This window comes from Callorhinus ursinus, unplaced genomic scaffold (genome assembly GCF_003265705.2).
Source record: "Callorhinus ursinus isolate GAN/ISIS: 27379988/994484 unplaced genomic scaffold, GSC_fseal_2.0 scaffold38, whole genome shotgun sequence".
Taxonomy (NCBI): Eukaryota; Metazoa; Chordata; class Mammalia; order Carnivora; family Otariidae; genus Callorhinus; species Callorhinus ursinus.
In genome coordinates, this window is record NW_027397100.1 from 14,820,810 (window position 1) to 14,848,260 (window position 27,451).

At 55.7% G+C, this 27,451-nt stretch overlaps 1 protein-coding gene across 2 annotated transcripts in view; it reads right to left on the reverse strand.

Moving 5' to 3' along the window:
- ANGPT4 (angiopoietin 4) overlaps positions 1-25,909 on the reverse strand; it is a 41,907-nt gene extending 15,998 nt beyond the window's left edge. The window contains exons 1-4 of one of the 2 annotated variants that reach the window (XM_025876563.2): positions 25,384-25,909; positions 5,087-5,242; positions 3,517-3,638; positions 420-652 (exon numbers count right to left, since the gene is read on the reverse strand). In XM_025876563.2, the coding sequence (XP_025732348.1) occupies positions 420-652; positions 3,517-3,638; positions 5,087-5,242; positions 25,384-25,692 (820 nt within the window). In that variant the 5' untranslated portion in view covers positions 25,693-25,909. The remainder of the gene's footprint in view (positions 1-419; positions 653-3,516; positions 3,639-5,086; positions 5,243-25,383) is intronic. The other variant, XM_073880611.1, reaches the window with a different exon arrangement.
- Between the last annotated feature and the right edge of the window lie 1,542 nt (positions 25,910-27,451).

A 27,451-nucleotide genomic window follows, 5' to 3' on the forward strand; every position in this document is an offset into this window, starting at 1 on the left:
AAGTCTGAGCAAGTGAGGATGGAGGGTGGATCCTGGAACCCAAACCTGGCAGTCCGGGCTGGCAAATAAACCTTCTTATTAGCTTCCCTTCCGTTAAACAGATGGGGAAACTGAGGCCAAGAGAGGGACAGGGACCTGCCCAAGGTCACTCATGGAGTCAGGGCGTAAGAGTCTGGATTGGTTCCTCCTGGGACTCTCCTCCTCACCATTATTGTTTGCTGTTATTTCTGTTTCACAGGGGCTGGGAGAGGGTGCGGGCCTCCCCCCCCCCCCCCCCCCGCCCGCAGTGGCTTCCGCCCCCCCACCCCCCACCCCAGCGAGCAGCGAGTCGCGAGCCGCGTGCCGCGAGGGGGTAAGCAGGGTCTCCCTCCCCTCTCCTGCCCTGCTCCCGCACCGCGCCGGGCGCACCGCTCGCTCACCGGGGCCCTGGGCCACGACGCGCACGAGGCGCTGCACCGACTCCAGCAGCCGGCGCTGCTCCCGCTGCACGAGACTGGAGTTGCCGCTGGCGGCGCGCAGGCTGCGCTCTAGACCGGCGAGGGCGCCGCTCTGGCGGCCCAGCAGACGCCGCAGCCGCTCCTTCTCGCCGCGGAGAGAAGCCAGCTCCGCCTGCTGCTGCGTCTCCAGGGCCTGCACCCGTGTCTCCAGCGCGCTGCGGGGCGGGGGCGCACGCGCGTCAGCCGGCGGTCCCCACCACGCAGCCACACTCGCGCGCTTGCCCCTGGGGCCCCCGAGCGGGGGGGAGGGGGGGCACTCCGCGGACCAGATCCGCACCGAGGCCCAGAGAGGTCGAGCGTCCTGCCCTGGGTTACACAGCTGTGCCCACCGATGGCAGAGAGTGAGGAGGGGAGGAAAGAGAGACCCCGCCCTGGAAGAAGATGGATTGGGGTCCATAGAAGAAGGAGGTGCGGGTGGGAGGACATGTCAGCAACCAGGTCGTGGTTACCAAATTCCCAGTATGCCTGCCCTTTGACCTAGCAGGCGGCTCTCCGGAGATAACCTCCCGGGAGCCGGCGTGAGAGTGCCCCTGGGGGGATTGGTTCTGCTAGAGAGAAAGGAAACAGCCTAAATGTCCAACAGCCGGAGCTGGCCGAGGCTGTTTTCTTTCCGTGTCCCTGGAAATGTTCTGGAGCCGCAAGAGGAAGGAGGCAGAGCGCATCTGCACGCAATTGGCAAGACGCCCAGGACGTGGAGTGAACTGCGCCCGCACATCGGTGCCTCTAGTCCGGTCCCACGTGTGGGAAGACAGAACAAGAGAAAGAAGAAAGGTATTAATGGAAATGGAGAGGGAAGCCGGTGAACTGCTAGGAAAAGGCACGGAAAGACACGTGGAAGGACACGGCGGTGCCTGCGCTCAGTAGAGAAAGTGAAAGACAGCTGGCTAAGTGCTGTTCCCCCTACGGAGCCGGTTCCGGAGGAGGAGGGCGATGGGGAGGGAGGAAGATGGAGGCGGCTGGGGGGAACCCACTTTCCCTTTCGTTTTATAGGTCCTTGTTGTCTGGTGATATAATAAACATGGAGCATATTTGTCATGAGTTTTTTAAAAAAAGTTTTCGAAAAAGCGGAAAGTTCTAAAACTCAACCCTTACACTTGTGGCATTTTATCCTGGTTTGCTCCCGTGTGTGTGCAATGGGGGATGGGGACATTATTAGGGGCTTCTCGTTGAACAGGAGTAAAAGACAGGAAACAACCTTAATACACATTAATTGGGGACTGGGGATATAAGTGTGGGCACAGCCAGAGGGTGGAACATGATGCAGTTAGAGAAAAGAATGGGCAAGTGTGTCATGCAATTATAGAACAGTTTCTTGGAAAAAAGAGGTGCAGAAGAGCCGTAAGCTCCATTTGGGTTCAAGAAGGGCAACAAAAAGACTATGCACACATATTTGTTTACAGATTCATAGGAAAACCTCAAATGTCAGCTTATAGAATGTATGCTGTGGGATAGGGATTTTTATCTATGTGTTCACTTCTGTCACCCCAGTTTCTAGAACAGTGTCTGACCTGTGGTAAGAGCTCAAAAAACAATTGTTGGTTGAATGAATGGAAGAGGCCAAGACACTAGGAAGAGGGCTTACCTCTGCTGTGGGTGGGTGGGTGGCTGAGGGATAGAGTAGGAGGGAGACAGTCTCCTATCTATGAGGTTATGCCAACCCATTCTCCAGACTAGAACAACGAGTCTAGCCAGGGCAGAAGGAATTTCCCCTGAGCCCCGAGTTCTGCTGCAGGAAGAGAAAAAATTGGGGCACACTCGGATTCTAGAATTTTAGCGATCTCCATGGGCCAAGCGCTTATTGATGACATCCTCCATCTTCACTGACTCCTAGGCACCTGCTGCCAATTCAGACAGTCCCAGTGCCTGCCCTCCCCCGCCTCGGGTGGGAGCATAAGAATTAGAAGGTGGACAAACTATCATTAGCTACACGCAGATCAGAGGGAGCTGGACGGGCCTGATGGCCTTATCTTGACTCAGCATTTGAGCAACAATAACATCTCCCCCTGTACACGGGCCCGTGGCCGCTTCGGTGGGTGGGTGTTGCCTCCTCCAGCATCCTGACCTTGACAGTTTTTCTCCACTCAGCTCGAAACCAAGATGAAATCAGCCTCAGATGTCCATTTCTCTACCTTATCTGTACCCCATGACTTTTTTATTCTTTGTAATTTGCAGGGTGTTCCCCTCAAGTGTATTTGCTTACAAATGGCTCGACTCTCTGCCGGTGAAGACGAGAAGCTGGCAGTGTGGCTGCTTCTGGGAAGGGGAATCAATGGATAAGATCAGATTTACTTATTTACAAACAAGTAAATCAAACAAAAATTTACAGGGTGAATTGTACAGCATATAAACTGTAGCTCAATAAAGCTGTTAAACATTTATAAAATAAAGAAACAAAGGGGGGGGGCGCCTGGGTGGCTCAGTCGTTAAGCGTCTGTCTTCGGCTCAGGTCATGATCCCGGGGTCCTGGGATCGAGCCCCGCATCGGGCTCCCTGCTCAGCGGGAAGACTGCTTCTCCCTCTCCCACTCCCCCTGCTTGTGTTCCCTCTCTCGCTGTGTGTCTCTCTGTCAAATAAATAAAATCAAAAAAAAAAAAGAAGGAAAAGAAAAGAAAGAAAGGAAGGAAAGAAGAAGGAAAGGAAAAAGAAAGAACCGAGAAAGAATTGGGGTGTCCTGAGCCCCCGGGGAAATATCTGTCTCCTGTCTCCACCCAGGGGTGCCTGTCTGGCCCCCAGCCCCACCCCAGGGCCCAGCTTCGCTCCCAGCTTGAGTCTGGGACCAAGCTCTGATTTCAGTCCTTACGCCAGCTCTGGCTGCACCTGAGCCCCCCAAATGGTTCCCCCGCAGCTCCGGCCCCAGGCCCCATCCCCGGTACCAGCCCCAAGTCTAGTTTCTGACCCTGGCCCCAGCCCCAGCCCAACCCTGGCTCTGCTGCCCCACCCCCCCGGGTCCCACCTGCCTTGGGTCCCAGGCTGGCCCTCACCCCCAGCCCTGGCCCAGTGCCAGGGTGCCAGTGCCCACCTGTTGCGGCCCTGCAGCCTGTGGAGCTCATGGCCCTGCAGTAGTAGCTGTTTCTCCAGCTTGTTGGTGGACAGAGAGGTCTCCAGCAGCTGGATCTCCATTCGGGATGTCTGGTTCAGGACCTGTCCCAGCAAACAGGAAGGGGAAGGGGGCGACGCAGACCCTGCAGGAGCCCCGCTCAGCAGCCGCCCACCCGTCCAGAGGCTCTGCCATTCCAGCAGCGTGCTGACCTATTTCCCTCCTCCCAGCAGTTAGTTCCTATAGTCGTCCATTCATGCCTTTACGCACCCACTCACAGGCCCTAGCTGAGTTTATGATCTGCTTCTTGACAGCAGTTCCATTTCTCCTGTTGCTCAGGCCCCAGGAGGAGTCCCCCTTGACCACCCCCTCCCGCCCCAATCCAATCTACCAGCAGGTCCTGTCAGATCCAGCTTCGATATGGGCACCTGACCACCCTCCCCTACTCCATGGCCCCCACTCTTGGCCTCTGTCATCTCTTGCCTTGTGTCCTGTGCCACCCTCCTTACAGGGCTCCCTGTCCCCACCCTTGTTCCCGACACTCCTTCCTCTGCTGAGCAGTCCAAGGCAGCCTTTTAAACTGTGGCCCATCTGCTCAGAATCTTCCTGTGGCTCCCACTGCACGCAATGGAAAAGTCGCCGTCCTCACCATGGCCTGCAGCGCCCTGTGATGTCCTCTGCCCACATTGTCTCTGGGATCCCTTGCTCACCCCTCGCCCCCTGCTCTCTCTCTGGCTACACCGACCTCCTGGATGTTCCTGGAGCTTGCCAGCGCCGTCCCGCTGCTGGGCCTTTGCCCATGCTGTTCTCCTTGTTCCGGAAGGCCCTCCTGGTGAGCCTGGCTCGGACCCTACCTTCTCTGCAGGGCCCTCCCGGCCTCCCTGTCCAAACTTGCAAGCCATCCCTTCACCGCTCCTAGCACACACTCCCTCCCTCCTGTCTGTGCCTTTTTCTCCTGAGACCCTCACCCTCTCACATGTGCAGGTTATTTATCCTGTTCGCTCTCCTGGCGGTCATTAGAAAGGAAGATGCACAAGCATGGGGGGTGCATGTGTGTTTCATTTACTGCTCTGAACTAGAACCAGGAACCTCCCGTGGTGCCTGGCACATCGTAGGGTTTCAACAGACACGTGCCTATTTGTCGTTCAATCTTCTTGTGCATTCATTTACTCACCCTCCTGTTTATCCATCCGTTCCCTCCCCGCCCCCTTCAGTTGCCCCTGTCTCAGAATTGCTGGCCCCGTGAGGTTGAAGGATTTCTGTATGATCCATCTTTCCCTAGAGCCCTCGGAACCTCCTGAGCACTGCTCCCCCTTCTCATCCCAGTGCCCAGCACAGATCCAGAGTCACTGGAGTCACAGAGACAGGAGAACCAGGCCCCGGGCCCACCCCCAGGGGCATGGCCTGGTGGTCAGAGTGTTCTGTGACAGGGTCATCAGGGAAGGGCCCCAGGGTGCTACAGGCCCAGACTTTACCCAGGAACAGAGGTCAAGGCTGGCCACAGCCCTTCCCCTTTCCCTCCCTGCCAGTGCCACCTGCTTGGCCTCCATACCTGAGCCTCCACGTCAGTCAGCTTGCGGGTCTGGGCAGTGGTCTGGTTCAAGAGGCTGGTGCCTAGCTCCAGCATGGTGGCCGTCTGGTTCTGGACCATGTGCTGTTGGACCTGTGCCAGCTCTGATCTCAAGTTCATCTGGATGTACCTTTCTAGCTGTGGGGAGACCGTGGGCTGGGGTCACGGGTAGGGGCTGGAGGAAGGCTCCTGTCCCTTCCTGTGTCTTCATGAAGGACATAGAGCAACGAGCACAGGCCTCCCTGCCAGGCCAGGCCACCATTACCTCTCACCTGGACTATTCCAGTAGCTTCCTCCCTGGCTTCTCTGCCTCCATCCTTGTCCCATGCACAATCCATCCTCCACTCAACAGCCAGAGGGATCTTGTTAAACCTAAGTTAAATCGAATTTGTCCTCTGCTAGAAAGAAACCCTCCCAGAATTCCTACCTTAGAGGAAAAACCAAAGTCTTTCCTCCATGACCTGGCCTTCTGTTCCCACTCTGATTTCTTCTCCCAGTCCTCTCCCACACTCTGCTCCAGAAGCACTGGCCTCTGTGACATCCCTCCAACACAGCAAGCATACACCTACCTCAGGGCCTTTGCACATGCTGTTCCCTCTGCCTGGAAACTCCCTCCTCCCCACCCCCATCTACATGGCTCACTCCCTCGTGTCATTTCAGGTCTCTTCCTACCACTTATCACTCCCTAACTTTGTTTTACATATTCATCTGTCTATTGTCCGTTTTACCATTAGCACCTCAATTCCATGAAGACAGAGACTGAGTCTTACCCCTTTATCTCTGTATCTAGCACAATGCTTAGTGCCCAGTGGGTACTCAATACATATGTGTTCAATGAATTGTTGGAAAAGGGGGGAGCAGCGAGGGTCGGAGAATAGCCCCCAGTGTCATGCCCATTACAAGAGTTTGCAGGTCTATCCACCCAGCTGGACTTTCTATTTTCCGTTCCCCTCCATCCGCCAAGTGGGCCTAACAGGACAGTCTCCAAGGGTTCTCTCAGCTCAGATGTTCTGGGATCCCACGAGCTAACATTCATATCTTTGACAGGGTTGCTCTTTCCCAAGAGCAGTTGAAGCTGGTCTGGCATGAGACCAAGATCAAGCTGCAAAGGTGAACAGTGTGTTCTCAGGGCTCAGTGCCTGCAGGCAGAGAGCCGGTGCCCCTCCCCCGCTCCCTCTCCATTCTGTGCACATGCTGGCCTCCGGCCATTACCCCTACCCCCTGGCCCTGGCTCCTTCCGTTGCCCTCTTGCTCAGTCTTCCCGGAGGTCGGACAGACAGGGCAGCTCCCAGGGTCCCTGGGAAGACTGGTGCTCCCCAGGGAGAGGTGGTGACCTTGGCTGGGGGGCCAGGCTCTGGCTGTTTCCTCCTTGGTCTCTTCTCCCTTTTGCCATCTTTTTTTTTTTTTTTTTTAAGATTTATTTATTTTGGAGAGAGAGAGCACAAGCTGGTGGGGCGGAGGCAGAGGGAGAGAGAATCTCAAGCGGACTCTGTGTGGAGCCTGACATGGGGCTCGAGGTGAGGGCTCCATCTCAGGACCCTGAGATCATGATCTGAGCCGAAACCAACAGTCAGAGTTTAATGGATTGTGCCACCTGGGCACCCCTCCCCTCTTCTGTCTTAAGAGTCAGCTCCCATCCCTTCTTCCCACTCCTGCTTTTCAAGGAGTGCGTGCCCATGTAGTGCAACATCAGATCCCGGAGGGGGCCCACGTGGGTGGTGCTGGTATTGACTACAGCAGTGGTTCTCGAAGTGTGTACCCTGCAGCAGCATCACTGGGGAGCTTGTTAAAAATGCAGATTTCTAAGTCCCACCCCAGACCTACTGAATCAGAAATTCTGGGGTGGCGCCCCGCCATCCAGGTGAATCTGATGCTCGCTCAAGTGTGAGAACTCCTGGGGTGGCAGTCACAAAACGGACTGAGGACCAGGGAGACAGGCCCATTGGAGCTTCTCAAGTCTTTGTCATGGGGGTCTCTTCCTTCCTCCCTTGCACCATCAGCCCCCCGCACCGCTGTCCCCTGTAACACACAAACATGCTCCAGCTGCTCCCATCTAAAGACAAATTCTTGAGCCCACAGTCCCTCCAGCTGTGTCTGCAATTTCCCTGATCCCTCAACAGCAAAACTTCTTCAAGTTGCACTCCAGTTTCTCACCTGCATCCCCACCCTCGACTCTAAAAACATTAACCATATTATTATGGTGTACTGCGTGCATACAAAAAAGCATAAGGAAGGATATAATGAAGTCTGTGTATTTATCACGTTCAAGAAAAAAAATACAACACATACTGGAGTGTTTGGGCGGCTCAGTGGGTTGAGCGTCTGGCCCGACTCTTGGTTTTGGCTCAGGTTGTGATCTCAGGTTCAGGAGATCCGCCCCGGCCAAATCAGGCTCTGCACTCGCAGGGAGTCTACTTCTCCCTCGGCTCCTCCCCCTGTTCACTCTCAAATAAATAAATCTTTAAAAAATGTATATATAAACCATACTGTTGAATCCTGTGCTCCCTGGCCTGCCTTCCCTGTCCTGGGGAGCCTGTTCTCTCCTTAATTTGCCTGGTCATTGTCTCCTGGACAAGGAGGCTCGGGGACCCTTCCATGTCCTCTTATGCTCCCCCTCAGCAGCACTCAGTGCGGATGGCCACTCCCGAATTCTGGAAGCACTTCCCAGATGTTCCTTCTCCTGGTTGTTCTCCTACCTGTGGTCGCCCCCTCTGCCTCCTGCTTTACCAGGGTCCTACATGTCAGGGAACTCCTGGCCCAGGTCTGGGCCTTTGTCTCTCTGTACATTCTCTCCCTAGGTCAAGGGTCCTTAGTGGGGACCACAGGGTCTGCAAAGAGTATTCAGGGGGCCCATGAACTTGGGTGAGAAAAAACTCTTTTGTTTGCTAACCTATAAGTAAAGTTTGGCATTTCCTTCCATTATGAGTGTAGACCACAAACCATAGCACTATTAGCTGATCCTGCAACTTCATTACCAATAGAAATCACCGATATTTCCGTACCACAGTGCAAATGTTGTAGCATCTTTTTTTTTTAAGATTTTTTTTATGTATTCATTCAAGACACAGAGATACAGAGAGAGAGAGAGAGAGAGAGAGAGAGCATGAGCAGGGGGAGAAGCAGAGGGAGGGGGAGGAGAAGCAGACTCCCCACCGAGCAGGGAGCCTGATATGGGGCTCGATCCCAGGACCCTGGGATCATGACCTGAGCCGAAGGCAGACGCCCAAACATCTGAGCCACCCAGGCGCCCCATGTAGCATCTTTTTAAAAAAAGATTTTATTTATTTATTTGAGAGAGAGAGACCGCATGAGCGGTGGTGGGGGGGTGGTGACAGAGGGAGAAGGAGAAGAGAGACTCCCCGCTGAGCAGGGAACCCGACGGGAGGCTCCCTCCCAGGACTCTGAGATCATGACCAGAGCCAAAGTCAGGCGCTGAACCAACTGAGTCACCCAGGCGCCCCGTTACAGCATCTTAAATACTGGTTTTACTCATCATGACCTCAGAATGATGGACATTCTCAAACCCACCACTGGATAATGCTCCCACTAGAGCACAAATGTGACATTTACTATTTTGATTACAATGGGAGCATCGCTGGGTGTTCTTAGGCTTTTATTTTACACATTTAGAAGTGTTGCTCTGAAAACGAATTTATTAGCTTCACCCAGGACCAGATGCCAAAGCGTTCAGGGCCCCAAATGCATCAGGGGCCCTGCTGCAAGTGCTCCTGTCGGTCCTACGACTGTCACGTGCTGATAACACCGGGTCCGCCTCCCACCACACTCCTCCCCTCCACGTGCCACCCACTCGCCATCCCCACGTGGGTTTCCAACAAGCATCTCAGGCAAAAATATCCAATGTGGAACCCTTGGTTCCTCAGCACCCACTGCCCTGTCTCTGCATCCCCACCCCACTCCCCCTCACTCCCCCCATCTTTCCCATCTCAGCAAATGACCCCACACCCAGACCTCATCCTTGATGCTTCTCTTTTCCTCACCTGCTGCACTCAGTCCTCTAGGGAGTTCTGGCCACTACGATCCCAATGCAAGTTTCGAATCTGCTCCTTTCCCTGCACCCTGGGCCAGGCTCCTGTCATCCCCACGGGTTGGCTTCAGGTTCACTCCCCACCACGCCTCTGTCGGCTCCCTGGGCTTGCTAATGTGAGGCAGCCGGGGCGCCCCAGGGGGGATAGGGGAAGCGGAGCTATACGGAGGCTGCTCTCACCCTCTCCCGTGAGTCACAGATCTCCCGGAACCTGGTTTAAAATGCAGACTCCCAGGCCCTAAGCTTCATCTCCAGGCAGACAAATAGCAAGTTCAGTCCCAAGATGAGATTTTCTCACCCATCTCCCCCAAGCCTCTCATTGGCAGATGAACAAACTGAGGCCCAGAAGACTTGTGCAAGGTCACCACCTGGGGGGCTAGGTTCAATGACTCCTTGCCCAGGGACTTCTTCAGGTTTGCAGAGCTGGGCTGGGGACTCAGGGTAGCTCAGGGGTCATCTTAAGTGACAGGAGTTCCCTAAGTACCCGCATTGGTCCCCCACTTGTCCTGTGGCTGCAAGTGGCTGGGTGGCGCCCAGGCCACCCGCAGCTGGGGCCCATTCCGCAATTTGCCACACCCGCCCACCAGCATGGGTCCTGGGATGGGTAATTTGGGCCAGATGGGCCCATCTTGGCCATGCTGGGCTCTGGTGAGTAATGTTGGCCTGCGTGGTGGGGTCTGGGTCTGGTCCAGGGTTCAGGCGCAGGCTGGAAGGATGGGGGCAGGGTCCTAATGAAGGAGAGATGAGCCCAGGATGAGATCTGCCAATAGCACCCCTCCCCCACCACCATAAGATTGGACCTGTTCCTTCCCTGTCACCCTCATGCTGGCAGATTCTCAGGGTCGAGGTGGAGCACAGGGGTCTGACCTGCCATCACCTCTCCAGCCTGCAAGAGAAGCTGATCTTTGGCCTTGAGGCTACCAACCCTCTTCCCTTAGCCCTGGGTTTGAGTTTGTCATAGAGCCCTGGCTCTATGACACTCCGACTGTGGGCCTCTAGTAGTTGAGGGCTACATTTCTCTGAGCCTCACTTTATTGATCTGTATGACATGGGGACAGGAAACCTTGCTCCTTGTTGGGGAGGGAACAGCCGAAAAGGGCCTTGAAGGAAAAGAGAGGAGTTAGACACGCAGGGGCTGGGTGAGGAAGGAAGATATTCTGGACAGACCACAGATGAGGGTCTAAGGGATGAGCAGTCTCAGTGGCCAAGGAGATCCCCTCAAACCTGCTTTTCTCTCACATTATTTGTATTAAAAAGTCTACAACTGGAGAACGGATAAGCAACTGTCTACGGATAAGTAACCATCCATTCAGTAGATTCTACTCAGCAATGCCAAGGAAGGAGCTAATGGTGCATGCAACAAGGATGAATTATACAGAGTGAAGTAAGCCAGACTCAAAAGGCTACATACTGTAGGATTCCATTGACGTGACTTCTGGAAAAGTCAGAATCCATGGTGTTACCAGCGACTGGGGTCTGGGGTTGGGAATTGACTGCAAAGGGTCATAGGAGAACTTTCTGGCATGTTGGCAATGTTCTATATCATGACTGGGGTAACAATTGCATGACTGTATACATTTGTCATACTCAGAGAACCATATGTTAGAAGGGTGTACCTCACTGTGTGATCTGTACCTCAGTAAAACACACACCCACCGAAACAAGATTCTAAAAAATGTCCCGTATGAAACTATGTATTATAAGGATAAATATAGTTTCTCAAACGAATCCCTCACCCTCTGACTGTCATTTATGTAGCCACTCAGGAATTTCGTGAGCACCTATTATTGTGTGCCTGTACTAGGGACTAGGAAATCTGGAATGAACAAAATTGGCAAGTTTTCTGATTCCAGCGCATTTTCACTGAGCCATCGGTTATATTCCAGTAGTGATGAGTGCTCTGAAGGAGATGAGACAGGGCAGTGAGTGGGGTCGGGGGCGGGGGGGGGGCTTGGCCAGAGTGGCAGGGAAACCCCCTCACCGGAGGGGCCGCCTGAGCCAAGAGGCTTGCTAGCTGTGGCAAAGTCAGGAGGAAGGGAATTCTAGACAGAGGGAAAGGCAAATGCACAAGCCCTGAGGTGTGAGTGCGTCTGGCGCACTCAGAGAATCAGAGAAGAGGTCCATTACGGCCATCTGCCCTGCCTGTCTCTTCCTTGGAAAATGGTGCATGAGGTTCATATTTGGGAAAAGCGTTTTGTCAATGACAGATAAAAGCCAACGAGGAAAGAGTAGTTAGTGCTTTGTATCTGATGAGCCTGGGTTCGAATCAAAGCTCTCAACTTCGTGGCTGTAGGACCTTGGGCAGGTACCTCTACCTGTCTGGGAGTCTTCTCTAGAATGGGAGTAATCCTGGCTCCTATCTCTGGGTTGTAGGCAGGAGGAGGATTCCTGATGCAACCTACATCAAGGGCCTGGGGCGTGGTTACATAGTCAGCACATGACAAATTCCAGGATGGCTGTGTCATGGAGGACCAGGCGGCTGTTAAAAAGAAGGAGGTTGACCTTCATCGGAGGCTGATCTAAAAAGAGGTCTCTTGAGTGAAATAAGCAAGATGCAGAACATTTCCCACAGTGGGCCCACTCATCTCTAACTGAACCGCTCTTCCCATGGTGAGGAATATGGGCCACAGACTGCTACCGTGTGCAACCGGTGCCCATGACTTTGTCACCAGGACACATCCCAGATGTCCTCGTGTCTCACCACAGTGATTGCGGACATCCAGGGCATACTGTTTACACTCATCATGACCTCAAAATGATGGAAGGTACTAGATCGTTAGATTTAATGTATTAACACAGGAGCAATAGGGGACAGTATGACAAATCTGTTTAAAAAAGTATTTTGATAACTGTATCTCAAGGCAATGTGTTTCCTTTGTAAATCTATGCATTTAATTTTACATTTGAGAAAATCTTCTTCAGAGAGAGGGTCCAGGTCACAGCACCTTCTGCTCAAAAGCCTGCTGTGGTTCCCACGTTAACAGAGAAAACAGGAGAAATAGAGAAAACAAACTAGTTCCTCGTAAATTCCTTTCCAGGAGATAAAAAAAAAAAGCCTGTCCTTTGGAAACAGGCAAAACTGCCCCAAAGAGCAGGATCCAAACTGGGCTGCACTGGAGATGGGGGTGGGGGAATTAGGGTCAAGCCAGCCAGGCTGAACCCAGGCCCCAGGGTACAGGGTCGGGGGAGATTAGAGCCTGGCCTGACGACGAAGAGGAAAGCGGCCCCCCCATCAGGGACCCGAGCCCAGGCAGGAGGGATATGGAAGCTTGAAAGACCTGCATGCAGGGACCACACAGCCGGCCCTATTTCCCATATGGGGAAACTGAGGCCCCAATCAGGAAAGCACTTTGTAGGAGGCTGCACACAGGAGCTAGTGTAGCCATACCTGTGAAAATCTGAAAGAGAGAGCCAAGGAAGAGAGGCACTCTATGTGTCGGGTCCTCGAGGCCAGGCCCTCACACACCTAGTGCGTCAGAGACCTGCCTTCAGAGGCGCGGGCCACTGGGCAGAGCTTGGCCCACCCCTCAAGCAGGAGCAAGGCCTGCTACGGTCGCTGCCCTCTCCCCAGCGTCCTGCACAGATCCCGGCTCTCTCATCATCCCTATTTTACAGGTGAGGCAAAGAAGCACAGAGAAGATGAGCCTGTCGCCCATGTCACACCACTTTGGAGCGGCAGAAGCTGGCTTGGGACGCAGGCCTTCAGGCTCCAGGGAGCACACCCTTCACCACCCAGTGGGTGCCTGGAGGCTGCGAGACTCCAGGCTCCAAGGAGCCCACCACCTGGCCTGCACGCCTTGCATCATCGGTCCCTCACCGGGCCGGGACCCCCCGCTACGACAGTGGCACATCGTAGAAATATCCGAGTGAGGCTTTCATGGCTACATCATTACGTTTTAGCTTCTGCCCTTTCAGCTCTCTAGCTTGGGGGGACTGGCCACCATGTCCTGAGGACCCTCAAGCAGCCCTGCAGAGGGGCCCATCTGCAGTGGCGTGGAGGCCCCCCCCCCCACTGCAGGCCAGCACCCCCCCTGCCAGCCCTGGGAGTGGGCCACCCGGAGCCTGGTCGTCCAGCCCCAGGGGAGCCTCCAGAGGACCCTGGCCCCGGCTGGCCCTGTGAGTACAGCCACAGGAAGAAAACCCGTTATTAAGCTACTTGTCAAGCGCCTCCTGAATTGTGGACCCTCAGAGACTGAGAGATAGTAACTGTGTGTGGTTCTTTTAAGCTGCTCCGTATTTGGGGGGAATGTGTTGTGCCACAATAGACAAGGAGTGCGCTCCTTTTGTGGTGGTCACAGGGGTCAGACCCTCTTGCTCCCAGGGGCTGACCCCTTTGCTGGGTGCATCGCACCCCTGCCCCGCCGTCCCCATGACTCGGTTTCCTCATTTTTGCAATGAGGCGAAGTTTGTGGCTCTGAGCCCCATGGCCAAGGGTTGGCCCGTCCTCCTCTGCCTTGCTCCAGCCCCTTCCCATCCCGCTCTGGGCCCACACAGGCCCTGACCCTGCGGCTCTGAGCAGCCAGGCCCAGCCCTCCTGGCTGCTTTCCCCTCTGTTGCTCTTCTGCTGGGTCAGGGCTCAGAGAGCGCGGAGTGAGTGGGCAGGGGGCCAGGGGTGGAGCGTGTCAGGGACCAGCGGGCTGTTGTGCGGGGAGGCGTTGTGCGGCTTTCAGCTCGGCCCACAATTCCCGGCACAGGCTGGCCTTCTCCAAACTTCCCGCTGCAGCCCTGGGTCTAGCGGGGGCCTGGGGGGCTGAGTCAGGCACTGGTCCAGTCACAGCTTTGCCATTTCCTTTCTGTGCCGGTGATGGAGCGTCTCTGGGCCTCAGTGGCCTCATCAGAGAATGGGGCTCATTGTATCCTCTTGGCAGAGGTGCCAGGGGACTAAAGGAAGCCCGTGCTGGAATCTGCGCCCCAAGAGGGCTGAGTTTCTTCCATCTTGCTCCCTGGTGTAGCCCCGGGGCCTAGCGTGGCGCCTGGCACGTGGAGGGGCTCACCAATATTTGTCGAATATTTGTGGCCGTCCTGCTCTCTGAGCCTCGCCTCGTGTGAGATGCGTGTATGTGTGTGTGGATATGGGCTGCCTAGTATGTGTCCAGGTCAAAGAAGCCACAGGGAGAAGAGGAGGGGAGTGGGGAAAGGAGCGCAGGGGGAGGAGAAGCTGGGCCTGCATCTGCAGTCTGAACTTGGGGTGCTTCTCGGAAGATGGGAACAAGCTGCCAGGGCCTTTGGCCTCCTAAACCTCCACCATCCCTCTGTAGTCGTCTGTGTCTCAACCTGGATCTTGGAAGGTTTGTCTAAAATGGGGCCCTTTAGATGAGAAGAGTCCTCCTTATTCTCCCTTGTGCAGAGATTGAGAATTTAGCGGAGAGAAAGTGAAGAAGCACATTTCTCGTAATTGCTCACCTCGCTGCCACCTGAGTACCAGCCCTTACACAGAACGGGGTAGTGTGTCCCTTTTGCTTGGCAAATGTGTATTCAGCACATACTCTGTGCTGGGCACTGTTCTAGCCACTATGCTTACTAGATCTTTGTCGCACTCTCTGTGGTATCAGCCCATTCCACAGATGAGGCACAGCGTGGTTAAGCAACTTGTTCAAGGTCAGGCAGCTTATCATGGGCAAACCTGGGCTGTCTGGGAGCAGATCGGCCAGACCACACTTCTGCAGTGTCCTTGACTGAAGTGATCATTTGGCAGCACCCTCACCTGCCTCCCAACCCAACCAAGCCGAGCAGGTTCTAGACAGAGGGAGGCCTTGCTGGGGTACCTCGCCATGTGGCACCAGGCTTTCCTGTCAGCACAGCTCTGGTGTATAACTGTTCTTGTCTGATTCCCAGCAGCCTGGAGGAAAAGGGTGACTGTTCCCCACTAGACAAAGGAATAAGCAGAGGCCCGGAGAGGCTGAGCATTGCCTACAGCTGGTAAGTGAAGATTTGAATCTAATGGCTGAGCTCTCGCCACTCACCCATCTTGCATCTTTAGTGTCTGAGGCTGACCCTGAAAACAGGGTGACAGAGGTGGGATCAGGGTTAGGCAAGGTCCTGATGTCCATAGCCACTGCCCTTTGCAGAGCAACCGTCACTGGGCACAGGGCAGAAAAGTGGTTCCATCAGTTCCTGGCACCCAAGGTCCCTAAGAGCAGGGTCAGGCCTGGGGAGGTCTGGTCTGGCCCCTGATGAGCATTCTAGTCTCAGCTTGACCACATTTTCCTGGCTCTCCACGCTTCAGCCACAAGGAATGCTTTTCACTTCCTCCAAATCATCTTGTTCATTCTGCCCCAGGGCCTTTGCCCTTGCTATTCCCTGTGCCTGGAATGCTTTTCCTTTCCCTTCCTTGCCTGAGAACAGCCAATCTACCTTTTATTTATTTTTTATTTTTTTAAAATATTTTATTTATTTATTTTGACAGAGAGAGAGACAGCGAGAGAGGGAACACAAGCAGGGGGAGTGGGAGAGGGAGAAGCAGGCTTCCCGCCGAGCAGGGAGCCTGATGCGGGGCTCGATCCCAGGACGCAAGGATCATGACCTGAGCCGAAGGCAGACGTTCAACAACCGAGCCACCCAGGTGCCCCCAATCTACCTTTTAGAGTTCAGCTCTGTCCTTCCTCCTGGTGCCCTTCCTCCAACAGGGTCGGGTTGCCCCCCCCGCCCTGTTATCTACCCCTAGAACAGGCAAAGCCTTCCTCACAGAGTGTATCATGGTTGATCATTACACATGAGACATTACTAGGTTGGTGTCTCTCCCGCTGCTCCCAGAGGGGATCCCCGGCACAATGCCTAGCATTACAAGCTCTCAATAAACCTCCGTGGAAGGGGCGCTTGAGTGGATGGAGAAAGAAGGTACTCACCTGTGTGCGTGTGTGCGTGTGTGCTTGCGTGCAACCCCATAACTTAATAACTGTAAGGGCGCATTAATTTTTCACAAGGTTCAAGGTTCATGACCTGCAGTGTGTCGTGCTGCTATAGGGGAGGAGGCACAGGATGTCCCCGGCTGGGTGTCAGGAGCCTTGAGTTGTGATCCAACCCCTGCCACTGACCTCAGGGTGAATATAGTTGAGTCACTCCCCATGCCCAGGGGCAGTGTCCCCTTCTGTAAGATGGGGGGGCATAGAAAGGCAGTCCATGTGGTGGCTTACATGTGAGGTCTGGACCCAGCCCCTGCCTGGGTTCAAATCCACCTCCTTCACTTCCTAGCCACGTGAACTCTCTGGGCCTCGGTGTCCCCTTAATAAAAGGGGATCGTAACAGTCCTCACCGTTTAGGATGTTGTGAGGTTTAACGGATCGATGTTTGTGTGACATGTAGAGCAGGCGTGCCTAGCACAGAGGACGTCTGTGGGCATCCACCACAGCAGCAAACTCATCCCCAAAGAGAGGGGAAACCTCCCTGCTCTGAGGCACCAGGTGGGTGCCCAGACCTTGGCATTCACTGGTCATCTGGGCCTCGCGGCAAACCCAGGCATGAGCTTACCGCCCTCCCCAGTTTACAGCTGGAAAAACTGAAGCTCAGGCCTTTCCTACCTTCACAGAGTTACACATCTCACAGCTGTAAGGTTGAGTGGACAAAAGCGAACTGTAGAAAGATCTAGATCGTGCGACACCGTTTATATAGGAAACAAATATTATACATTGGTTAGGCAGGGCGAGCCATGGGGTAAGAGGTTACCCACCCCGAATTCACCTCTCTCTGGAGGGGAAGGAAGCGGGAGGGGGCGGTTGCTGAGCGACACTGGCATCGGGAAGCTTTTGTTTCTTAAGCTGGGTTGTGGGAACGAGGCGTTTTATTTGATTTTTCTCTCTATCTTTTCGTACTTCTAAAACATTTCCATAGACATTTAAAATGCAGAGAATAAACTGCAAGGAAATTAACTGGGAGGTGACGAGGGAATTGGGATGACAGGTGATTTTTTTTCCCTCTGTGTCCTCACGCACTTCCCGATTTCCCAGCGTTTGCACGCTGGAAGTTCAAAAGCTCAGAAAAGCAAGTAGGCTGTTGGCAGGAGGTAGAACAGGGACTGGACCCTGGGTCTACCGGCCTCTGGAGGAGGGTCCCAGCTGCCCTATCTGCAGCCCCTCTCCCCCTCGTCTTCGCTCACAATTGGCCCATTTGCAGCCTCTGGGGGGGTCCCCTCAGCTGCTTGGAGACCATCTTCCTTCCTTCAGCCCCACTAGGTGGTCACACTGGAGACCCCAGAGTGACGGACCGGAGACAGGAGTGAAGGGCCACAGGGCTCTGCTGGCCTAAGTTTCCAAGGCTCTGCTCCTCTGTCCAAAGGGAGGTAGTTTTGCTTTCAGCTTCAGGGTCCCCAGACATTTCCTCGCCCATGGACCCCACCGGATCTCTGCCTGCTTTGCCTTATTCTGTCCCCCTCTGAGGTACTTGTGTTCATGATCCCTACTTTGCAGATGAGGAAACTGAGGTCCAGGGAGGGGATCACACAAGGCACGATGTGGAGAAGCTGCGGCTGAATTCCTGGGCTCGCTCCCAAGTGGACTCCCTCGCTGCGCTGTGCGCTCCAGGCATGTCAGCCATCCCCGGCCCCGCGCGTCTCTTCCTCTGTGCCAGGCACTGGCCCCGGCCCTGCGCGTGCGCTAATTCATGTAATCACGATAACCTGCAAAGCAGCTTCTATAGTTTCCCCATTTCACGGATCAGGAAACTGAGGCACAGAGTGGCAAAGTGATTGAGAACACACAGCCAACAAGCCGTGGAGCAGCTGGGATTCAAATTGAGTCGGTGGGAGGGGAGGGCAGTTCCAAGGTCCACGCTCTGTCTCTGTGGGATTTACTCTGGGCTCCGGCCAAGGATGGCGGGTACAATAGTGAGGATGCCCAAGTGGAGGTTCTGGGTCCCCTCGGCTTTCAAGAGCTGCCGATGCTGGCTGAGGTGCTAACCAAATCTTCTCTGGCAGAAGAGCCTTCCAGAAGCCCTCGGTGGCTGAGGGGCTCATGGGGAAGGGAAAAATCTAGCATCGGTGAGTTTCTCTTGGGGCCAGGGGCCTCTCAGTTCCGCAGGCCCCAGCTGGGTGTCCGGGGACCAGGTCACAACGGACCTGTCTGGTTTATTAGCCAAGAACCTGGTCTAAGTGCCCAACGTGTGGGTTTGGGCAGCAGACTGCCTGAGGGTTAAATCTGACCTCACCCTTTCTGGCCGTGTGACCTGGAGCAAGTCACCTAACCTCTTGGTTCCTCAGTTTCCTCATCTGTTAAGGGACAAACGATCTTGTTCCAGAGGCTCGCTGTGAGAATCAAACGCGGGAGTTCTCACAGGGCAAGTAGGACGGTGTGCGGCATACAGTAAGTGCTCAATACACACTGGCCTTAAATTCTGTTATCTTCCTTTTAACCCAGGCTCTCTCTAGGAGGCAGCGGGGGAGTGTTTGGAGTTTCACTTTACGGAGGAACCAGCTGATGCAGGTGGCTTCCCCGGGGTCCCACAGCTGGTCAGGGGCACCACTGGGACAAAACCCCCCGACTCTGGGGCCATTCCAGACATTTCAGAGCTGACTCTGAGGTTAAGCAAATGCTCCAAGGCCAGAGGTGCAGACTTAGGGGGCTGACCTGGGGCCCGTGTTCTCATATTTCCTGCCCTAGAAGACGATGGGGAGAGGGTCTGTGTGCGTCCCAGCCCCGCTGAGCTGTGGGGCCTCGGAGGAGAGAGCCAGAAACGTTCATGGCCCTGCCCCCATGGGATGGCCTGGCTGGAGGAGCTTGAACAAATAAACCTGTCCCTCTGGGGGAAGCTGTTGGGGGCGGGGGGAGGAAGCTGCTTGAGGGGCCATTGCCCCCGTGGCTCCTTCTGTCATCCCTAGGCCAAGGGCATCTGTGCCAGCCAATTCTAGGCTCCCTTCTTGGAAAAATAACCCCATTTCTCCGAGAAGCAGATGCTGTTCCTCCCCCCACCCCCACCCTCCCAGCCCCACACTGCTTAGAAAGCAGCCAGCAGTGAGGTTAGGAAACCAAACCCCAAGACATTCTGTTCGGCAACTGAGATTCATTTCTTGTTTGGATAACCGAAGGCCGAAAATGCCAAGAATTTACGGGCAGCCTGGGGAGGCTGGGGCAGCTGGGAGTCCCGGGCCAGTTTGGGAGGGTCTTGGGCTGGGCCAGGAACCCACGCTACGCTCTGCTGGATGCGCTTTTGACCCACATCCAGCCAGGCAGGGCCTCGCAAGCGCGGAGCTGAGGTCTTGAGTTCTTCTGAGATTTGGCGTCGGGGATCTGGAGTGAGCAACAGAGGCTGGGGGCAGTGCCAGGTTGGGAGGCTCCCGTCCAGCCCCTCCTCCCTCCCCACTTGGCTTTGGCGTGCAGAGAGGGAAGAGAAAGAGGGTCCAGCTGAACACCCTGGCCGAGGGGTGGGCACTGGCCATTGGCTTGGGGGTCCTGGGTCCTCCGGGGTGGACAGAGCCTGTGGACACCCAGGAAGGTAGAGACAGGAAGGCCAGCTGGCCCAGGGAGCGGGGAGGGAAGAAGGATCTGAGAGAGAGACAGGGAGAGACCTCGGGGAGAGGCCACCAGACAGGAGAGAGAGCCACCGAGTGACAGAGACACCCACAGAGTTAGAGGCTGTGTCAGGGCCACGGTGAAGGCCCCAGGAGAGCGACCCACAAGAGGCAAAGAGACACAGAGATAAAAGGGAGAAGCAGAGACACGTGGGGAGGTGGGCGGAGAGGGTCAACTGTCACTGGGATGGGGAGAGAGCCGAAGGCCCCACGGTTTTGGGGTTTGATGTCTGCCTTGCCCCCGGGACTCCAGCAGTTGAGAGGAAGTTGGGCCACCCTCGGGTGCTGGGGGTGGGCCAGGGAGCCTGCGTGCTTGTGTCTGGCCCAGGTTTCCCTGGTCTCCTCATCTATAGAATGGGTCCTGCAATGGGAGAAGGCAGAATAGGGCACTTTCTGGCAGAGACTGGGATCAACTCAGGGGATGACAGTAACAAGAGTGACCCTTCACTAAGCACCTGTTCTTTCCCAGCTCTGCTTCTCTTCAGCCCACGTCAAACTCTCTCATTATGCCAATGAGGCACTGAGTGCAGGGCCAGCGCTAGGTCACGCGGGCGGTGAACCCAGGAGGCCACATGACTCTCCACTGCGCTGCACAGCCTGCTGGGGAAGCCCCCCCACCCCGAACCCCGCTGGCTCTGTCCGCCCACCCCCTCAACGTTCTTGGCTGCAGCTTTCCACCCAGATGAGGGGTGGAGCAGAGCCAGGAGCTGATGTGCGGCCCACCGATAGCCGACTCCAGACGTGAGTCATTAGGGCAGAGGCTTTCCAGGGGAAGGGAGGAGGAGAAGAGAGGAGGTGGAGGAAGGGGAGAAGAGTAGAAGGAAGAAGTGGGGTAGGGGGTGGGGTACAGGGGAGGGGAGTGAGGAAGGGGGAGAGGGAGCAGCCCCCCACCCCATGCACCCTGAGCATAGGCAGGAGGACACCAGCCATGGCCAGCTCCATGCTGGGAGAAGAGAGGGAATGTCTGGGATTCAGGAATTCTGAGGCCGTAGGGAACACCCCATCATCTCTCAGGTCTTGCCTCCCCCACCTCCCTGGTCCCCTCCAGAGTCAGGAGAAAGGACCTGGAGTTTGGAGTGAGAGTCCAGGCTAGCTGTCACCGCTGGGTGACTCCAGCAAGTCCCTTCCCCTCCCTGGCCTGTTTCCTCACCTGTGTTCGGGGGGGGGGGGCGGGTGACAGGGGCTGGAGCCAGGGGCATGGGCTGAGCTCGTACTGGCCACTGGCGGCTTGCAGCAGGGAGGGGCTCCCCTGCACCCACCCTGGTGACTGGAATCTTGCCGAGAGCTCGGTCTGGGGAGCTCGGTCCTCTCCGCTCATCCCAAGTAATCCCTAATGGCAATGGTGGTGATGACGATGCTTCTACATCAGAATATTCTGAAACTCATTTTTTTTTCTCCTCTGGGATGTTGCTGCAGAAATCAAGAAGAGTCCTTCGAGTTTCAAAGACTCAGATATGCCCAGCCCAAAGGGCATGAAAGGGGCATTCAACCAAGAGCAAACACCCGCTTGGACCCCCGCAGAGACCAGGCAGGACTGCGGAGCCCTAGGGAACACCAGCACGGACGAGTGACATTCCCAGCCCCAAGGTTATTGGACTGGGGCCATTGGACTGACTTGTCTGAGGTTGAGCTGCCCTCACCCGGCAGCGCCGGGCTCAAACTAGAGATGCAGTTGAATGAAGTAAAAGCCCATTGATCCACCACATCTGGTGCGGTGTTCACGGAGCGCGTGCTCTGCCCGGACAGCAGGCTGAGAGCAGCGTGGGAGCCGCCTCAGTGGTCCTCCCGGCCATTCCCCCGCATGTTGCCATTTGCTCCACTTTGCAGATGGGGAAACTGAGACTTGCTCCTCTGCAGCCACGTGGCAAGTGCCAGACCAGGATGTGAACTCAGGTCGGCCTGGCACTCTCTGCCCAGTGGTGCCCCATGGACATCTGGAGAGGACATTGCACTTCAGGCTGAAGAGGTGGCCCGGGGGACCTGACCTGAAAGCCACTGGTTTAAATTCATCCTTTGGCTCAGCCAGTGTTGCCCGAGCACCAGGCACCCGGGGGAGTCACGGAGGGATGAGCAGGTGAGGCTTGGGGTAGAGAAGCCAGCGGGGAGGTGACAAGGCCTGAGCAGGGTGGCAGCTGGGGAGACAAGAGGGTGCACCACAAGGAAAGAGGCCAAGGCCACAGGAAGGGCGGGACCTGCTGCCTGGGGGCAGGTGGGCACGGACACCCCAGGGCTGCAGAAGGCCTTAAACAGAGACAGGTAGGCAGGGAGGGAAGAGCTGAGTGTCAGGCAGCTTCGGGGTTAAGGCACCATGGCCTTTCAGAGGGGAGACATCCGCGGGGTCAGGGTCATGGATTTGGGGCTCGGGAGACCATCAGATGCCGATTTGGTGTCATCATGGGCCAGATGGGAGACAGTGCCGCAGGAGCGGTGGGGGCAGCCCTGGGGACAGTGTCATCAAGTGTGAGAGGAAAGGAAGAGTGGGAACAGAGTCCTGGGAAACACTGGCATTTCAGGGTGGGGGAGGCCCGGAGTGACGGGAGGGACTCAGGGACATTCATGCATCCGTGCGTTTGTTCACTCCACAGACATGTATGGAGTCCCTGCTCTGTGCCAGGCACTGTGCTAAGCTCTGGGCACTCAGTAGTGAACAAAGCACCTATGATCTTTGCTCTCTTGGAGCACACAGATCAACAGAAGTGCTTTAAGAATGGGGAGTGAGAAGTGCTAAGACAGAAAACCAAAGCTGGGTTGAAGGGATATAGAGTGACGGAGGGAAGGTGGCTGTTTTAAATGGAGTAGACAGGGAGAGCCTCTCTGAGGAGGTGACATTTAAGCAGAGATCTGAGGGAGGTTGGGTGAGCCATGTGGGCATCTGGGAAGGGAGATGTTCTAGGGACTAAGGATTTTTGCTTTTATTCCAAAGAGATGGGAGCCCCAGGAGGGTTTTAAGCAGAGGAGGGACAGGATCTAACTTAGGATCCCTCTTTCTGCTGAGGGAATGGACTGTGGGGGCCAGGGTGGAAATAGGGAGCCCAGGGCGGCTGCCATGATGACTGTCCAGGTAGGAGATGGAGGTGGGTGGTGCAGCGTGGGGCTGTGGAGGGAGAGAAAGCCGTTGGGATGTAGGTCAGAGGAGGCGTGTTTTGTGGCCGAAGACTTGCTGATGGAGACCATTTCTGGAAAGATGGTACTGGTCAGCAACATTAAATTTGTCAGGAGATCAAGTATTATGGAGACTGAGCCATGGCCATTGCATGTGGGAGGTGGCATGTGGGACGTGACTTTTGGGGGAAGGAGTACATGGGATGTGAGGAAGTGGAGGCAGAGTGTGTGGACTTCTGAGAGCTAGGCCAGAAGTCAGAGAGGGTGTGGGTTGGAGAAGAGGCCTGTTTCCTCTACTCGTCCTTACTCTACTTCTTTTTTTTTTTTTTTTTTTTTTTTCATACCAGGTGATATGTGGGGAGGAAAAAAGACGGGGGGGAATCAGCAGAGGGGGGGCACAGGGGGGGATAGTTGGCTTGGAGAAGTTCAGGGGCTGCAGGGGGATGGGCTCTGCATCCTAGGAAGGAGCAGTGCGCCTTGGCCCATGGAGGAACCTCTTCCTTCTGAGCTGGAGAAAAGTCCTGGGGACTGGTGGATGCATGGGTGAACCTGCAGGTGTGGGAGAGGCAGCTGAAGGGCGGCTCTCCCTTTGTCCCCATTTCTCACTGAAGCAGGGGATCGTTGGTCTGGTGAGAGGATGGGGGGTAGTAAAGATGGAGGCTTGAGGAGGAGGTGATGTTTGGAGTGACCCTCACGGAACGGGAAACACACAGATTTCCGGGCAGCATGGAGCCCCCAGTGGGTTGGCTCCAGTGTGTGAGGACAAGAACTTCCTCGAGGGGCCTTGGGGTGGGATGGTGGCAGACTGGCAGTGTTGCAGGGCAGGTGGGTGGGAGGGCGGGTGGGCAAGGGACTATGGGACGATGGTGAGTGGGGGGTTGAGGTCAGGGCAGGAATAAGGCAGGAGGTTAAGTGTGCGTGCACGTGAGTATACATGCAAGAGTGTGCAAAGCAGGTTGGCTAGTTACGTGTAGGGCAGTGTCTCCACCTTGGGGATGGATAAACCCAGGTGTGCTCAAGGCAATTCTTTGGAAAACAGAGGAAACTACCAGAACTTCAATTTACATGATTTTGTATGTCATCATTTTGAAAATGGAAGGTTCCATTTCATTTTGTTTTACTCCCTGTACTTACATGAATATGGGTACATGTGCAAAGAATATTAAATAAATGTGCACATATCAGGGGAGTGGATGTTGTTTGATGATTAGACACGTGATCTGAAAAGTTTGGAAACCAAGGAGTAAGAAGACACTGCCCCTTGGAGAGGTACCCTGTCACTTGCTGTGTGCTGTTTAATACATCGGAAGGCTCTAGGAATCAGGCCACTTCCTTCCACCCCTTGCTGCAGCTCAGACCGTCCCCTGCACCTGGGCCCTGGGTCTCATTCTCTCCTTTGGTTGCTTCCACTTAGGGGCTCCTGCCAGCCCTCTCTTGGAACCCACAGGACACCTTTCCTGCCCCCAGGCCTGTGCAGGGCCACGCCGGCTTCGTTCATCCGTGTACTCAGTGCGTTGTCGAGGGCCTGGCACACAGCGGGTCCTCAGAGTGTTTGCTGAAAGACTGAGGACAGAAGACTCTAGAGCGGTCCGGGCCTTGGGCCAGAGTAGCCTGGGGTGTCCTCAACTCCTCACTCTCTGCCACCCCGTCCCTGGTTCATTAGCAGGGCAATTAGCCCCCCTGCAGAATAAAGCAGGTTCTCCCCAGCCTGGTCCCGCTCCATCCAAGCGTCCATCCCCTCTTGCCTGACAGCTGAGCAGGCTCCTCCTCGGGCTCCCAGCATGCACCCTGCCCCCAACACTGTATTTTGTTCAGAACAAATCAGCTGTGTCTCCTCTCCAAGGCCTGCACTGGCTCCTGAGATGCTCAGAGCCAGAGCCAGAGTCCTCCCAGTGGCCCCCAAGGCCTGGCGCCACCTCCCTCCCCTCCCCTCCCCTCTCAGATCTGCTCGCTTGCCCCTCTCTCCCCTCCTTCTCTGCTCCAGCAGCACTGGTCCCCGCCACCGGTTCCCCAGGCACCCTGACTGCATTCCCACCTTGCAGCCTTTGCACATGCTGGCCCCTTTATAGCGAACGCCCTCCCCGCAGGTACCCGCCTCGGCTGCTCCATTACCTTACTTGTTCTCTGGGTTCAAACATCACCTCCTCCAAGAAGCCCTCTCGGATTCTCTGACCTCAAATATCCAACCCGTCACTGCTTGCCCTCTTCCCTCCATTTTGCTTCACCATCTGACATAGCAGATATTTATCGCTCATCGCTTTATGGCCTCTTTCCCCCACCAGGCCAGCAGGGGACGTATTGTTCTGTTTACTGTTATATCCCTGGCACCCAGGGTGGGCCAGGCCCGGGATCAGAGCTCAGCGGATTTCAGATTTCGCTCAGATGAGGAAATGAATGGCTGTGAGGCAGCCAGTTTTCCAGCTCTGATCCCGCCTCGTCTTGCTGTGTGGCATCAGGGCCATCCCCGTCCCTCTCTGTTCCTCATTACCCCAATCTGTACAATTCAGAGACATGAGTTTGATCAGCCTGGCCTTTGTACCGGGGAAAGCCTCTGGGGAGGACGCCCCACCTATCCGTCGGGACAGGCCCCCCCTGCCTCCCCCCACCGCGCCTCTGCAGAGGCCCAGCCCTTACCTTCTGCAGCCACTGTGTGTTGTTCTCCAGCACCTTCTCCAGCTGTCGCACTCGCTGGGCCGGCCAGTCGGCTAGGTTCAGCGCAGCTGCCGGCGAGTCCCTCTGCAGGCTGTTGGAGCCCCCGAAGGCCTCTGGCTCCGGCGGGCAGGGCTCCGGCTCGGGCAGCACGAAGGTGTAGCTGCACTGGCCGTGCTGGACACGGTGTGCCCGGCGGCGCCCGCCCGCCTCCTGCCCCCTCCGCTGGGCCACAGTGGCGGCGGCCACGACGAGGAGGAGGCCGCCCAGCAGCATGGCTGGCCGGGAGAGCATCCGGAGATGTGGCGAGGGCGAGGGGCTGTGGGCTCAGAGCTCCCGGGGCGCTCCGCCTGCCCACCGCCCGGCTCCCCGCCCAGGAGGGGCCACCGTGGCCAGCCGAGGACAGGCCTGTGTGCGGAGCCGCGGCAGCGACAAACCCCTGCTTGGCCGAGCTCTGTCCAAGCAGCTATTTATACTTGCTCCAAATACCACAGCTGCTCAGCTTCCTCCCACCGCCTCTGCTCCCCGCCCCGCAGACACCCCCTCACCTCGAATCTTCCCCCCTCTCCCTTCCTTCCTCCTCGTTCTTGCCAGGGCTGCCCTGTCCCCGCACCGGCCCTGCTCGCCTCGCTTGGCCTGGCCTCTGAGTTCTTTTAGTATCCAGTGGAGGCCTGGCCTCCCTGTGGGAAAGAAAACAACACACACACACACACACACACACACACACACACACACACACACGCACGCACCAAACCCCCAAAGCTGCCTGCTTCAGAAAACCAAACGCAACTGAACCCTCTCTTCCTGTCTCTGTCTCTCTCCAACCTCCCCCCACCAAGGCTGGGATCTCAAGTTTCAGCTCCCCTTCCCCTTCCTTCTCCCCCCCTACCATCCCCCCTCTGATTCCATGTTAGTGCTTGGAACACAAGCGAACTGACCCCCAGAGAGAGCAAGGGGTGGGGGGGGCAGAGGGTGAGGCTGGGGAGGAGGCAGCGAGTCCAAACTGTTTCTAGAGACAGAGAAAATCCTTTGGAGGCCAGGGAAGTGGGCGCTCTAGCCGGGAGCTGGCTCCGGTCCTCCCTTCTCCCTTGGGGCCAGGGGGGTTGTTGTGCCCTGGGGTGGCCCTGGCTCAGCAGTTGCGACACTAATGAGAGGCTGTCCTGTCCTGGGGCAGATTGTTCTAGGACTGCCTTTGGCCGGAGTGGGGAAAAGGATTGCAGGAAGAATAGCTTGGGGTAAAGTGGTCTCTGCTAGCCCTGGAGTCAGAGGGAGCTGCCTCTAAATCCTGCTCCCCAGCCTCGGGCCCTTGGGTGGGTGGCTGAGTTTCTCTGTGCCTCCATACACTGATTTGTAAGCTGGGTAACTCCCGTCTCTTACATGATGAATGTACATGAGTCCTCCCCTTGGAAACTGAGGAATATTTGATTTATTAATTTACCTGTTTACTGGTTTAAATCCTGGCTATACCAGCTGTGTGACTTTGAGCAAGTCACTTAACCTCTCTGTGCCACTGTTTCCTCTCCGCAAAGGGAGGAAAATGTTACCACCCACTTCAGAGGGTGAAAATTAGTGAGTTAGAGCAAGAATGGCAGAGGGTGAGCACAAAATAGATACTTTGTACTGCTGTGATCAGCCTCACAGTTACTATGTATCTTGCTCCCCCCAGGAATGTAAACCCCGCGGGGGCAGGACTTGTTTTGGGGTGTCGCAGTCGCTGGGTGGCAGATACCCAGGAGTGCTGGCGCCTTTCCCGGGTCTGCTGTCTTCCGTCTTCTTCTGTTGCTTTTCCTAGAGCAGGGGCCCATCCAGCTGTTTGGTATTGTTTTTTTTTCCCTTTGTTTTTCCAAATCCTATGGAGTTTTGAATAGGGTAGCCTGCTTGGGGGCAGCGGGAACCAGGGGCTCATCCGGGTGATTGAGAACTTTAAACCAGGTGTGTGGGGTTTTGGCAGGAAAAGGAAAGGCAGCTGGTTATCGGCCACCAGCATTCACTGAACTTCCTGTGTGCTCAGGACTCTGCTTGCCCACCTCTGCCTCAATTGTCTCGACTGTAA